Source organism: Python bivittatus, unplaced genomic scaffold (genome assembly GCF_059951505.1).
Source record: "Python bivittatus isolate LINGU-HERP-01145 unplaced genomic scaffold, Pbiv_v1 ctg000340_np1212, whole genome shotgun sequence".
Taxonomy (NCBI): Eukaryota; Metazoa; Chordata; class Lepidosauria; order Squamata; family Pythonidae; genus Python; species Python bivittatus.
Window position 1 is genome coordinate 8,912,225 of NW_028277056.1, and position 15,541 is coordinate 8,927,765.

Here is a 15,541-nt window from a genome sequence, read left to right on the forward strand (position 1 = left end):
GCTGAGCATTCTGGGAGTAGAAGTCCGGGAGCGGGAGAGGCGTGGCTCTGCGCGGGCGGCGGTTCGCGCGAAATGTATTGCCTGAATGAACCTGAACTGAGGCTACCGAGGTTCGGTCTGGAAGGGTTTGGAGGCGAAGAGATGCGGGAAAATAGCTTTCTAGTCGTCCCGAGTTTTGTAGCCCAGGTGCTAAGCCCTGGTTGTTCAGGTACAATTTGTGGAAGAAGCCACAGTTGATTGGAGGCAGGCAACAGGCTAAACCATCATGCTCGAATTACGTATAATGCCTGGAGTCGTAACTTATCCCTCACCATGGTTGTTTCCGCAATTGGCTGGGTTTGCAGACAGTAAACCACAAAGCATGTGAACCGAGCGTAGAGAATTGTCCGGAAGGCTTTTTCAGGTGGAAATGACGGAGTGATCATGCGTATCAGATTAAAAGTTCATCTCAAAGTCAATCTAGATCCCATCACTGGGCGTTAGTGTTACCTGGAATTTTAGGCTTCATCATTAGCATTTCAGTAAAGGTGATATTAGCATTTTAGCATGGCATCCAGGCCTCTTGAAGTTTAGGAAACCATGTTTTTCCTTTGAGCCAAAACCATATCCTTTGATGTGCAAAAACTAGCCCTTTCAGGGACCATCAATCGAACAATGGGGCTGTATTCTGAAGTCCTTGAGTGGTGCAAGTGTTCAAGAAACAAATGTGGGTGGGAAAGGAGGAGATGCAACATATTTTAAGGGTGTCTTCCTTTCCCCATCTAATCAATGTCTTTTATTGTTTGATTTGTTGCTTTCTGACTCCTCACATATGTGGAATGTATGTATCATTTGTTTCTGTGCCCTATAGAAAGACTTGACACACACACCCTTAATAAAATGCTTTTCACTTTGCCAGAAGTACGTGTGGTTTGTATTGTTGGGGTGGGGGGCGAAAAAGCCACTTTGCAAAGCTATGGAGTGTTTCTCTCTCAAATTCAGGGACTAGATTCTTTCCAGCTCCACGCCACTCGGGTGCCTGAGTTTCATAGGCAATGGTAGGAATAACTCTGAAATCAAAATATATCTCCAACCCAAACAATGTGTGGCCGCCCTAGAATCTGCAGGTGTCAGGTAGTTACATCTTGCCCTGAACCTCATTGACAGGGAACCAGAGGAACTGTGGCATGAAATTAAAGTTGTTAGGGATGAATGTGAAGAGACTGCCAAAGACCAAGAAGCAGAAGAAAGCAAGCTGGATATCAGAATGAACAGTGGAGATTGCTGGGAAGAGAAGTCAAAGCCAAGGCATACAAAGATCTCAGGAAGGCACAAAGCATTTCAGAGAACTGTTGGAAAAGAAAAGTATTATAACACTTGCAAAGCCACTGAAGGTGAAAACTGCCATGAAGAAACAAGGAATGTTTTCTAAAAAATCTACAAACTCAGGAGACTCCAAGTTCAAATTGGTATATTAAAGAACGCCAATGGCCAGAAATTAGCTGATTCAGAGAAGATCAAACAGAGATTCTACACAATTACAGTACAGGGCTGGTTCTAGGCCTAGGCAACCTATTCAGTCTCCTGGGGTGCCAAAATTGAAAAGACTTCTGAAATACACTATATAACATCTGATAATATTTCCCTGTTACTTCAGAACTTTTTCTTTCTACACTTTTTGAAAACAGGATGGATTGGAAGAAGATGGCCATTATTTTAAAAGCAGAGGAAATTGCACTTTTTTCAAGAAACACAGTAAAACATGGGGCTAAAATTAAAATATAAAGATCAAACTAATGACACAGGTACAGCAACCAGCCTTAAATGGACAACAAAAACATGAATTTATTTATTAGATTCATATGGCTGCCCAATTTGCAGCCGTTAAAGTGGTGGATACTTCTGCCTTTTAGGATAAGTGGCAGTAAAGAAACCAGCAGTCCAAAAAATATGCTTCAGGTTAGCATTTGGTAGGGTAGCAATGAAGACCTTGGAAAACATATGCAGATACCATGATGTATCAGTAAGTCAAAGATTAGAATTGTGCAGATAATGGTTTTCCTTTTGACACCGTGTGGATGCCAAAGTTGAAGAAACAGGACTGAAAGAATATTGATGCTTTTGATGTTGGAGAAGTCTCTTGAGAATATCGTGGATAGGGGAAAAAAGGATCACAGAATGAATAAATCTAGAATTCTCACTTGAAACACAAATGATTGGGCCCAAACTAGCATATCCTACACACATTATGCAAAGTCCCAGCTGCCTTAAGCAGCCCAGGATGCTGGGGAAAGTGGAAGGAAAGAGGATGAACATCACCAAGGTGGATGGGCTTGATTACAGCAGTAATGAAGGCACCACTGAGAGCCCTAAAAGGCCAGATTAAGGACAGATCATCTTGGAGAGAATATTATCTATGTGATGGGACTTAATTAGCCAAAATAGAGATTGTAAGCAAGAAGCATGGATTTGTGTTACGTACACTTTGTATAATTAAACTATAAAATCCTACTTCAGTGTATAAGACAAGGGATTCATCCAAGGGCACTATAGCAAATCCTTACCTGGGAGTATTCCACATTGCAAGGATGGGGACATGATGTGGGTCCTCCCTTAAAGATTGGTGGGTAAGATAACATCCAATAAAACTACTTCCTTTTCTCTAGTTTAAGAGTGATTGTAATCATGGAATGTCTATTCAGCACATTGCAAAGAGTGAGATAGGATAATCTGGGCCTGGGCAATTATTGTAAAGACCTTTTGTCTACTAAGTACTACATTCTCCAGAGAATGCCTGGCATAATATACCATGTTTCCCAAAATACAGTGGTAGGATTCACACAACTTGCTAAGCCCAAATTAAATAAACCATGTGTACTTTATATATATGTGTATATGTGTACTTTAGTGTCTTCAGCCAAGATAGCCAAGTGGCAGGATGAAACTGAAGTGGGTCTTCCCCAAAGGGAAGCTTTTTGTAGCAATGGGGTGTGAAGGGTAGGAGGTAGTACTGTTAGGAGAGGAGAATGATGCCAAATGCAGTGGGGCTGGCTTACCAGGTTTTATAGTTGGTAAAATGATAGATGTTGGCTACATTCACACAGCACGACCTGGCTAAGAAAATAATCCATATGAAACTGGGTTCATACAACATGCTAAGCCACAAAAAAAAATCTAGTCAAGATTAGTAACCAGAATTAGCATACACGCAGCTACTAGATCGGTAATAGACCAGGCTAAGTGTGTTGCATGAAAGTAGCTGAAGTGTGATAACAAATGTTAAAAGGTTACATTCTACTATATTCTAAGCCATAGTGTGGTTTAATTATTTTGGATTTACTGTGTGATGTGAACCAAGACATCTTAATTTGTCAACCATGGTTCATAGCTCAGCATATTGTTTGAATCCAAACAAGTATGGTTTATTCAATAAACAATAGTTAAACAATATTTGAAACAGGTGCTCCAGAAACCAAAACATGGTCTACTTTCTTTCAATATCAAAAGGTTTTAGTCAAAACATGTTGCCTCCCTAGTTATTCATCAAGGCCTCACTCCCTTCACTTGAGGACTGTAGGCATTGTCAGGGGCTTCTGCCCTCCAAGCTTTCTGGAATCCTAGAGTTGGAAATTGAACCCAATCCTGCCCAATGCAGGAAGCCAAGTTTAAGCATTTCAGACTAATGGCTGCCTTGGTTTTACCTGAACACATCTAGGAAAGGAGAGTCAACCACCGCCCAGATAATGAATTCCATTGCTGCACTACTTTGAATGTTAGGAAGCCTTTCCCAACGTTCAGCTGAAATCTGTCTTCTAAATTCAGTTTGATCCAGAATTGTGGGTACGCCAATCAGCAGCATCTTAAAATACATTTTAGCGTAGCCAAAGCCACTCCAGAACAAGCATATACATGTTAGAAATGGTACAGGTGGGCTTAAATGCAAAATCTGTACTTTAGACTTGAAAGCATTATTATCTGGAGACATTTATTTCAAGTTGTTCTAAACATTCAATGTCTCTCTGGGCCGAGTTGTCAACGTAGTAATTGCAACAACCTAATTGCTATCATTTAGCTAATTCTGAATAAAAGATGTTATATTTAGCTGCTACAATAAAAAAAAAGAGATCTGTTAAAAGGTTAGTCTTTGACAGGTTGACAGGAATACTGAAATGCTCACATTACGCCATAAAGTGACGTAGTTTGGTATTTAACTCTTTCTCTTTGTTTAGCAGCTCTGTGCTGTGCTTTCTGTAAGCTTCAAAATGCATCCGGAGCTCAGTGTAGGCTTGTTCTGCCCCATCAAGGCGGAACTTCAGATCTCGAACTCGGAGGTTACTGTCCACCATTGCAGCTTCCGTCTCAAACTGTAGTTCGGCTGCCTGCTTGGCTTTCTCCATATCTTCTGCCTTCTTCTCTAGTTGAAGGATCTCCCGTTGCTTTTCCTGCAGCAACTTGCCTCTCTCCATTGCCAGGTTCAACAGCTCCTCTTTCTCCTTCGTTAGCACCTCCAGCTTAGCTTGCAGACTGCTATCAGCTTCTCTTAGCTGTTTCTCTGCTTGTTCCAGTCGCTGGGTGGCGTGCCTATGCTTCTTCTCTAGGATTTCCAGTTGACTTTTCAAGGAGTCCTTTTCCTTGATGTGTGCTCTGATTTGTTGCCTCTGTGCTTCCAGCAGTTCTTTCTCTCGTTCTTCGGCAGAATGGCAGTCCTGCTGATAATTTTCCTTTAAGGCCTCCATTGCCATGGAAAGTTTCTTGAACTCAGAAGAGAGCTGGGCCAGCTCTGCCTCTTTTTCTTTCAAAGGCTGGCTGAAGAGGCTTTCATTCTCTTGCCGCAGGCGCCTGTTTTCTTCTCTCAGCTGCTTATTCTGCCGTTTGTGCTCATCCTTGAAGTGGATCATGTCTTCGTGGTTGGCAGCCAAGTCCATAAAGCGCTGTTCCAGCTGCTGGACACGTCGTGTCTGAGACTCCAGTCTTAAAGCATCTGCCATTCTCATCTCCTCCAGCTCTGTGTTGACCTGTTCCAGTGCCTTGCAGCGCAACAGTTGATCATCAGCTCGCTTCTTTAGGATACAGATCAGCTGAGACTGTTCATTGATGCGTGAATGCAACAATGCCTTCTCTCCCTTCTCCCCATCAGAAAGACCATGGAGCTTCTCCAAGTGGTCAAAAGGGTCTCCCATGCTCCATTCTAGCTCTCCTTCCACCTCTTTGGGTATTTTGTGGGGAAAAGACATCTCTGCATCCTTCCTGTCCTGAGGCATATCAAGGAACAACTTTACTTGCTGTTCCAAACTCACGTTCCCCAGCAGTTTCCTTCAGGTGAACATTCAAAACTTCTGAACTGCTCTTCAGATGTTCTGTGAAGCAAAATGGCAGTTGGTGGAAAGATTCCAAGAATTCTGTGACATCACAAGCTAAGAAAGTTCTGGGCTTTTCAGAACTAGCACAGTTTTCTCCTATCTCTTGATCCTATTGCATTCCTTTTGCACTGCAGATGAAAAACACAGGTTTGTGCTCAACAGGGAAATGATGTAATTCCTCAGTCTGTTCAGGAACCAAAGAGCATGAAATCAATCCATATCTAGTAGACTTTGAGTTGGGTCAGTTCTTGGTATCAGTCAATTCACAATAAACAATACCCTAAGACCAGGCAAATGTTCATCTTTTCAACTGGTGCCTTCTCAAATCTTCCTGAAGAGAAATAAGATCCATACTTTGCAAGAGTTCAAGAGATGCTTTTGATGGCTTCCTAAATCTGTTTTTATTCAAAGAGACAAGAGAAAACAGAAGATGAACCTGCTTCCTTGTTTCCTTTTATTTTAAAAGCCGCTTTGCCTCCATTTCAAGGTGTCACTGTTTCAGTATTCTGGGATTTCTATTCAATATATAAAAAAGCTCTTGAAAGATGATCAAATTCCATAAATATTTACTGAGAAACAAGGATTACTCAATTTGATGGGATTTCTCTCTACTTTGTGAGCGCTGAGAAGCTTTGGAAGTAGGGAAAATTGTTGCTTTCTTCATAGATCTTTTGCAACTTCCTCATCTAGCTTAGGGTTTCCTGTCCAAACACTAGTCAGACCTGATCCTGCTTAGCTTTCAAGCTCTGTAAAGATGCCACCTGTTGAAGCTCTACTCAGGATGAGGATTAAGGACTAAAGGCGGGGGGGGGGGGAACCCTTCATGGAATGTATTGTCTAGTTTGGATTAAAAAAATAAGGGGAAGGTAAGCTACAGATAAATTTCATCATACAGCTTCTTTTCTTTCCCTCCTAGTAAATATTTAACATATTTTCTTCTGATAAAACCTAATATGTGTTAGACTTCCTTACTCAGGAACCAGAGATGAATCCATTCAATAAACCTTATGAGGTTGGGAGGTTAGATAAGTCTTCGCCTTTTGGCACTGGTTGTTCTTTAATTAAAGGAACTTAGTTACAAATAATATTTCAAGGCAAAACATTGTACTGGTTGAAAACCAAAAATGGGTGAAGATACCTACTACTCTTTCCTAGAATCAATATAATAAAGTTTTATGTTAGGAAATGCTCCATCATGTTAAGTAGGTATGGTACCCCACCTATATACAATGAAAGAAGGGATCTGGTTCAGTAATAGAGCTGATGAAAGGAAGTACAAAGAAAAAGAAAGTTCATCACGAATCCTTCACTCTCACGATGACATTTGAAGAACATTTGAAGGACTCTCATAATAAACAATAAGACTTGTACATGAGAATAATAAACATTAATACAAACTCATCTGATTTTGTACGCTTCTGCATTTTTGCCATCGTTGTTCAAATTACAGGTCCTGGATTTGGTCATTCTTACCCATTTCCATTTCATTTAAAGAATAATTAAAAAGAAAGGTTATATAAGATCAGTAAACTCTTTCCTTACCATGTCTTTATTCTCTGACTCTTTTGAACTGACACTCCTCTTGAGTTTGCATCTCCCTGGCAACCTAGACTGGAAACAGACTCTAGCTGTTCCTTTTAGGACTTGAGACTTTGTCTTGCCTTCTAGAAAACAAAACCTCCAAAGAAAAAAATGGAAGTTTTGGCTCTCGCTGTCAAATGTCTTGCAACAGACATTTATTTCCTTCCCGGGGAAGCTTGAAAACAGCTAAATATTTTATATCTACAGCACCAGATTGTAACTCTTGAAGGCTACTGCCGACCGAGGGTTAAATAAGAAAGTAATAACAGTATCTGAAATGTGTGAGAAATAAAGCTGGCAAAAAAGATAACCTTTCTGTTAACTGAGGACAGAAATGCCATGCAATTTAAATGGCTGAAAGTGTACTCCTGCCAATAACCACTTAAAGCCAGTCCTGCTTTGATCAATGGATCTTATTGATCATCACGTATTAAGAGTGCAACCTATAGGGTTTTTAGCAGGATTAAGTTCCACTGAGTTCTGTGGAATATCACCCAACGAGCAATTGCAGCATTGCAGCACCTTCTGATACACTGGGACTGCAACTAACAAAGTCCACCAATTTATAAATCTTTAAAGGAGCAACAGGAAAATGCAAAGAGCCAAAAATTGTTCTGATTTTGTTTCTTCCAGTTGCTGGGGTCTATGACTGGGAAGTGTTCTTGCCATAATGTATGGTTATGGGCATCACTGGAGCAGTTAGTTGGACACTAAGGAAAGCAGGATGGTTGACCGTAGACCAGGCCTTCCCCAACGTGGGTCACTTCTGACCTGGGGAACTTAAGTTTCAAAATTTCCTAACCAGCATGGCTATTGCTGAGAATTGAGAATTGGTTTATGCATCTCGAGGTTGTCCACACAGGGAAAGGCTGAGATAAGACTCTTGACCTGATGTCACAGGGCTGTTATGTTCATTGTTGAAAGACTCAGCAAAAGCAGGCTTCGATAGATCTTCCATAACACCGAGAAGGAACTCCCTCACCAGAGGCCAATTTTGCAACATAGAGTGCTGGCTCTGGCAATGGGGTCAAGAACCAGTCCCACCCCTTATCAGAAGCACTGGGCTTCTCTGTCCACCAAAATAAAAGAATCAAAACAGATAATTTCCTGATCAGGAGGTAGATTGCTACCATCTGTAGTTCTTCTCCTAGGCTGCTGTTTGATGCTATCTGCCTAACAGGTCATTTGCCTTATACATACAATTGGACAGGGCCATCCGCAGGGGAGGTAAAAAAAAGTCAAGATGGTGGCTTCAATCATGCAGTTTCAGCCACCATCTAACTTTTTTAAAATCACTCTTTTGGATGCCTCTGAACTGGCAGAATGAGAAATAACACTTGAGGTGGCAAAGTTTGGTAAGTTTCTGCTCCCTCTTTAGCCTGCAGTCATGTGGATAATTTTAAGCACTGGCTGAAGGTCGGATGGAAAGTCGGCCTGGTTTTGGGTCATTATAATGCAAAATCCTTCCTAAATTGAAAATAAGAATTTACGTTGGAAATGTGAACAAGAAGAAGGGACATCTTATCATGTTTGGTGGACGTGTAAAAAAGCGAGGAAATTCTGAATTCAAATACATACACTGATTCAGAGAATTTTGAAGATTAATATACCGTTGAAATTAATATACAATTCTTTTGGGATTGAAGGACAAACTGTTGGAAAAAAGTCATGCAGCAAAATTATTATATGCACAAAGATGGGAAAATTCGGCATTACCCCCAATGAGGGAATGGTTGGTAAAAATGATAGAACATGCTAAGATGGCTAAACTGACTTCTTTGATCAAAGAAAAGACAATATCTACGTTAATTGCCGATTGGAAACCCCTGATAGACTTTTTGCATGAAACAGAAAAAAATGAATTTATGATTTATGGTTTTGATGACTAGACAGGATAGATTATAGAAAGAAGAGTTATGATGTAACCATAGAGTAAGAGATAAATTTATAATTGTACTTACAACGGCTGTAAAGAAGATTGGAAGCCACTTCTTTGTACCTTTTTTCTTTCCTTTCTATTTTTCTTTTACTTTTTCCCCCCTTTTTTGAAGTTTTAGTTTTCTCTTTGATTTCTTTCTTCTATTTCCCTTTTTCTCACTTTCTATTAGTTTCTATTAGTTTTTATCTTCCTTTAAATAAAAAAAACCTTTAATAAAAAATTATACCAACCCCCCCCCCAAAAAAAACTGAAAATAAGAAAGCAACAGGCATATTCATTTGGAAATTTGACACTTGCTAATTTGAACACAAAAAATAGATTTAATAGACTTTTTCATTCAAAGACAGCATACTACTTCGGTTTTACACTTAAATGTTTCAATATATATCGTTTTTGGAGTAAAAATGTTCTGCTTAAGTCAACTGGTGGCATAGAACATATACAACAACATTTGATATTACTGATTACTAACACATTGAGAAAAAATAAGTACCCCCCAACACCCGTATAAGTGCATATACATCCATACATATGACTGATTGTAGTTTTGTCAACCATAAATACCCAATTCAGTAAAACAATTATTTGAACAAAATAAATGCAGTCTAACTTCAGAGGGGAGGTTTCTTCAAGCTCTCCACTTGGAAATAACTCAAGCACAGTGAGGGCGCCCTAGGTTGGAGCTATAATAGGTAACACCCCAAGATACACCCTTCTGATGAAAGAACAGTTCCATGTATCACCTTGTGACTTCCCTATTATGTCTTTGTTGTTGTTCAGTCGTTAAGTCGTGTCCGACTCTTCGTGACCCCATGAACCATATTGCATCAGGCCTTCCTGTCCTTCACTGCCTCCCTGAGTTTGCTCAGTTTCATGCTCATTGCTTCAGTGATGCTCTCTAACCATCTCATCCTCTGCCGTCCTCTTCTCCTTTTGCCTTTCCCAGCATCAGGGTCTTTTCCAAAGAGTCCTCTCTTCGCATTAGGTGACCAAAGTATCTGAGCTTGAGCTTCATTATCAATCCTATTATGTCTAACATGTGCTAATTTCATGCATGCTAATATTATGCTGTGTTTTTCATACCTATCATAGGTGGTAGCTAACAAAGTGCTGGAATATTGGACTTTCAGTGGAGTGATGTCTAGTTGTCCCTGTTCACAGAAACACTCAAGCCACTTAGCCAGTAGCTCAAACTCTGTCTCCTGACCCATGTTTCACACAACCACACTGAGTCAAATGCAATTATGCTTTGCAATCAGAATCCCCACCTTCCATATTTCAAGCATAGACCAGAACAATAAAATAAATGCAAATACATACACATAAAATGCAGAATCACAGTATCATGACATAACAATGAAATAAAAACCTGTCTCAAAATTAACATGTCCAGAGTTTAAATCTTTGGATAGGTGGTATGTTTTCTCTGATGGTGTGATGGAGTGGAATTATGAAGGCCAGGCTCAGGGAGATAAACATTTTCCTAGCTCGCCAGAACAGCGTGGGAAGAACAAGAGGATGAGACTGGCACCTCCCTGAGGAATTCACACTATTGTGACTGGTTGACTTTGGGAACTGGGGTTTCAGTCTGGGAAGATTCTTGCTAGAGGTTGTAGCTAATAAACATAGCTGGACTGAATTTACATGGTCTCTTGGAGTTCCTTGGGCTAGGCCTGACAGATGGCAAACAAAATGTAACAGCTTTTATATATTTCTCAGTATCCAGGCTAGAAAGTAAATAAGAGGTGAGTGATGTTTCAGTCACCCCAATAAGATGAGAAGAGGGGGCTATTTAGAAAACATCTCGATAAAGCACACAATTTAAGATCACAAGGACTACTGATTCAACTGTTCAGTGATGGCAATCAGAAAGATAAATGCCAAACTCAACAGATGGGAACAAAGGAAAAGTCTCTTGTCTTTTTTAGAGCACTATTTGCCTGACAAAAAAGTTTGCCCTCAAAATACATTTACTGCAAATATACCAGTTTTCCTTCTTTCATATCTGCTCAGAATAACAGTGGCAGACTCTTACCTCATATGGAATTTTCCTGTATTTTCTATTGAGCACTGCAGATGGTAAAGCATCTAATGAGTGCGTTCATCTATGTGTTGGCATTGCTAAATTATAAAGATATTTGGTTGGTTTAAGTGAGCAATTTATTCTAGCCAGGTGTAAGAGCTTGGAATCAGATCTGTCTAATTTGGTATTCCATATCATTTACTCCCTCTTTAATGATCACTTTAGTACAAGTATGTTCAAGCCCTAAAGCCAACAGCGATACCAGTGAAAATTCATATGAATAGAGTTTAACCTCTAAATGGCAGCATCAGAGAATGGTAGGATCCCATCAGTGCTAAAGGACTAGTCCAGAAAGAGCTACATTTAACTTTACCCCCAAATTAAACATGGGACCCCAAATTCTTACTTCAGCCGTCAGTAGAGCAGACAAAAGTCTTAAAACAGCCTTTGGTATGCATTTGGGCTTTTGAACAAAAGATCTTAAAAAATCTGTATTCGATCACCTCCAAGAGAGGGAGATTAGAATAACAAAGAAATTGGGCTCTGTAAAATAATTGAACAAGGGAGATCCCATCCAACTTTCTCCAGTTTTTATGATACTCTATGAGTCTTGGTGAGAATCACCAGGTGAGAATCAACAGCTCCTTCCTCATGATCAAACAGAGAGTAGTGGGGTATGGCTTGATCACTGCAGCTAATCATTGTGCTAGGAGGCATGTTCTGTGTTGCCAAGCCTTGCTAGTTCTTTCTTTAATGAAGAGTCTTGCTTTTTTTTATCACTCTATAAACCCCAGGTCCTGTTTTGGGGAGACTGTCAAGGTAAGAATGAGAAACTTCCCCAAAACTAACTGGATTTTGATGTAAACACTATACAGCTGACTCAGGAACGATAGTTTAAATCAAAACAAGCCCAAGCTGTTTGGAGTCAAAACTAATCCTAACTCCACTACTGAATTGGTTATTGTCTTTGCACAACATACTACCATGACTAAATTAAATGTGTACAGTAATGTGAACTCAGCCATTGTGTTGATCAGTAGACCAGTCTTCCTTAACCTAGTATCCACCATCTGGGCTGGACTTCAACTCCTACATTTGCTAGAAAGTAGAAGCTGAAGTCCAAAATATCTGGAGAACATCAACTGGATGAAACTGGTTAAGGTATCTTGGTGATTGGACTAGGTGTTTTCAGTTAGCAGCCATTTGTCTACTCTTGTCTCCTGATCTCCCATCACAGTATCACCTATACCACTACAGGCTCGCAGCTGCTGCTGATATATTAAACTTGTATGCCGCCCAATTCTCAATGACTCTGGTTCTCTCACAACAATCAAAGCAATTACAATAAAATTAATAAAACACAAAAAATAAAGATATAAGATGGCTGGAGTGACCAAGTGAGGGGTCTCGCTCTCCACCAGCAGAGTGGAGCCATCTGGATCTCAGGGGGAACCTTATTCCAGAGGGCCGGTGCTACTACAGAGAAGGAATGATTCTGGGGTCTTGAGAGATGATATTGTTTCATCAAAGGAACCTGGAGCCTGCCAACCCTGCAGGATTGAATCGGCTGGACAGAAGTTATGGGAGACAGGCAGTCCCTCAAGTAACCAGGCCCTATGCTATGTAGGGTTTTATAGGCAACAACTAACATCTTGAATTGCACTCAGAAGCAAACCGGTAACCAGTGCAGCTCACAAAGCAGAGGCATGCAGATTACTGCTTGTGCTGCCGCATTCTGGATCAGTTGAATCTTCCAGGTGGCCTTCAAGGGCAACCCCATGTAGAGAACATTGCAGTAGTCAAGCTGTGAGGTGACTAGGGCATGAGTGACTGTCTGAAGGCCTCCCCAATCTAGGAAAGAGTGCAACTGGTACACCAGATGGAGTTGTGCAAAGGCCTTCCTAACCACAGCGGATATCTGCTCTTCAAGCATTAATTAAGCTCAGATGTAGGTAAAAATTGTGTGATGTTACAAGAAATATTCAGATTTGAGGAACCTCAGAACGATGGAACAAAAAGGTGCATGGCTGTTTATTTAGTGGAATCATTTAATTGCTTTTCATGATCTATTTAAAAGACCGCACAAGACAACTGTACATAATATTTTAAATACATTTCATATTTTAATACATATTTGTTAAAGATTAAAAGAGTTTAATTTAAAACAGTACCAGTGGATAAGCAGACACTAACATGCTTCATCGTGGTAGCATTCAGCAAAAACAAGATAAAGTTATATACAGTATAAAGATACCCTCTGCTGAAGTTACACCTGAAAGAGTTTGTCCCCTAGAAGTTCATCTCTTTATCTCTCTGGCTCTTCTCTCCATCAGATGCCAGCAAGTCATATCAACTGGAAGCAACCTATTACAGCATCATTCCTATTTTGTCATTTTTGCCACCATCAGCATCCGGAGTGGCAGAGTGTCTTCTACCCAAGTGTTGGGAGAGTTGATCATCCTTTCCCATAGGGTGGCTTCATCTAATGTAGAGTCCATCCAGTCCACGGGGGTACCATAGCTTTTGCCTAACGAAGTGTTTAAATAAATGAAATTAGCAGTGCTTCAAAGAACTATTCAATACCCTTCAGCAACATACAGTGACTTTTGCATGGAAGTCCTGAATTGAGCCCCAGAATGAGGTTCAGCTGATATCACTGCAGCATGTTGTTTTTGGTTGGGCCTAGTCTGCTGAGATATTTTTGTAATATCTGGGATATTTTCTGTAATAAATTAGCAATGCTGCAGATTTTCATCCATTTCACTGCAACCCAAGGAACGCCCACCATGTTGCTCCACAGTAGAAGCGGACAAGCTTCTGTCTTCCAGATGCAATGAATTCTAATCTCCACACTTCCTGTCCTATCGCTATGCTGCCTACATTTTGTAGAAGGTGCAAACCAAAACATCTGCTCCATGCTTATCCCCATGCTTATCACTATTCCAGAAGATCCCCCAACCAGATCCCAAAGTAACTGCAGGGGAAAGGATCCACCAGGATTGCCCCATAAGCAGGAATCCACTTGCAGAAATCTTGACATAATCCTATGTTAATTAACTAGGAGACGACTCAATGAATACACAAATTGACAATAGATGCAGTAAAGCATGTAAGACAGAGAAAGCAATGAATATATGCTTTTTAATTGGATAAAAGGAATGCATTCTTTGTTTTTCAAAACCACAGGCTCTTCCTGATTCTTCCTGGAACACCTATCCTATAGCCCTAAACATAGAAAGAGAAAGGGTAAAGACAGAGAGAGAAAGCAAGAGAAACTTCCATGCTCTTGAAAATACCTGTTCCAAGTCCTATTCTAAGTCCTCCCAGGAAGTGATTGGCAAGTTTATTATGATCCCAAACAGTAAGTTCCACACATGCTTCTTTTAAGTCTTCAGGTCTGAAGCCATCGTAAACCATGGTATGGTTGAAGACTGGATTGGTCGTCTTCGCAACAGCTCTTGTTTTCTGACGGCTCTTTCTACTTGTATCTGGAAGGACGGTACTTTGGACAACGGGGACAAAAGGAATGATACCAAGTACGCTTTAGATGGTACACTTTGCAACAATACAAGACTTGCAAAGACTTGCAAAGCAAGGAGAGAAATTACTACTTTTTATATCTGAGAGGAAAAAATTGGGACAGAAATAAACGATAAAATGCTCCTATAAAACTTTTGTTGCTAGGGGGCTGGCTGAATTTCTAATTTTCAAAATGCCTTTTGCCCTCTAAGTGCTGCTATGACAATATTGCTACCTATTTTATTTGGTTTTATTAAGTTTTATAATTTGCCACAAAATCCTGTGATTATTGGAATGCATGGGCCATAATGACTATTTATTTATTTACTTACAATATTTGTGTAGTGTCACATCCCAGAACGACTCTCACAGATGGACAATAGCAATAAAAGTAATCAAACAGAAAGAAACACAACAGAAATCCCCACTCCTAGTACCTAACCTCAGTTGGTGTCCAACACAGACCAAATGCCCTGTCAAACAATACCGTTTTGACAGCCTTTCTTAACAACAGCAAAGTGGGTACCAACCTCATCACTGGGGGAAATTATTCCAGAAAAGCACAAATGTAGCACATGGCTACTTCAGGTATTGCAGAGAGGTGGATCTTTTTGGGGTGTATGAGGAGTTTAAGGGGTGATATGGCATCCACACTGCACCTTAATTCACACACGCGCATAAGAAGAAGGGAAATCTTGCTGAAATTAGTGTTTTTGCAGCACAACTTCCACATTGTGATCTGGGAGTGCTCTAGGTGTTGCAAAAAAGGGGATGGAAAGCCACCTCAGCCCTATGGGCTATGGGTTGCCAATTCCTGTTCTTGGTGCACCTTCTTCTTCCCTGTTTTCCAAAAGCTGCTTAAAAGATACCAGGAAGAAGAGGATGGATGGAAACAGCAATTTCTGCAGAGAGGAACAATGAATCACACTCTGGTGCCCCACCACTGTCACTACCATACAGAGTTATTTAATGCTAAAGGAGGGCTGCTTTTAAAATGTTACCGTTTTTTAGAACAGCTGATTGCCAGCAAATCAAATGAAAGCACAAGGTAGCTTTTACTCCTGCCTGGCAGATCAGACACTTTTGACATCTCTTCCTCTTCTTAAAAACTGTAGCACTTGGCAGTGGTTGCTGAACACA

The 15,541-nt window shown here is 40.4% G+C and overlaps 2 protein-coding genes across 9 annotated transcripts in view; both read right to left on the reverse strand.

Moving 5' to 3' along the window:
• Positions 1 to 1,886: 1,886 nt before the first annotated feature.
• On the reverse strand, positions 1,887 to 7,111 carry CCDC89 (coiled-coil domain containing 89). The gene is made up of 2 exons (XM_088140515.1): positions 6,882 to 7,111; positions 1,887 to 5,734 (listed from the first exon to the last, which is right to left on the reverse strand). Exon 2 carries the CDS (start codon positions 5,238 to 5,240, stop codon positions 4,158 to 4,160), a length of 1,083 nt encoding a protein of 360 aa, XP_087996641.1. The 5' UTR covers positions 5,241 to 5,734; positions 6,882 to 7,111; the 3' UTR covers positions 1,887 to 4,157.
• Positions 7,112 to 12,897: 5,786 nt separating this feature from the next.
• The window catches only part of SYTL2 (synaptotagmin like 2), a 78,623-nt gene continuing 75,979 nt past the window's right edge, over positions 12,898 to 15,541 (reverse strand). For all 8 annotated transcript variants that reach the window (XM_025168198.2, XM_088140524.1, XM_007430655.3 and 5 more), the window contains 2 exons: positions 14,179 to 14,384; positions 12,898 to 13,409 (listed from right to left, as the gene is read on the reverse strand). In XM_025168198.2, coding sequence (XP_025023966.2) covers positions 13,264 to 13,409; positions 14,179 to 14,384 — 352 coding nt within the window. In that variant the 3' untranslated portion in view covers positions 12,898 to 13,263. The remainder of the gene's footprint in view (positions 13,410 to 14,178; positions 14,385 to 15,541) is intronic.

Excerpts from the sequence above, each read along its gene's own strand:
- CCDC89 (XM_088140515.1), bottom strand. The coding sequence starts at position 5,240 with ATGCCTCAGGACAGGAAGGATGCAGAGATGTCTTTTCCCCACAAAATA.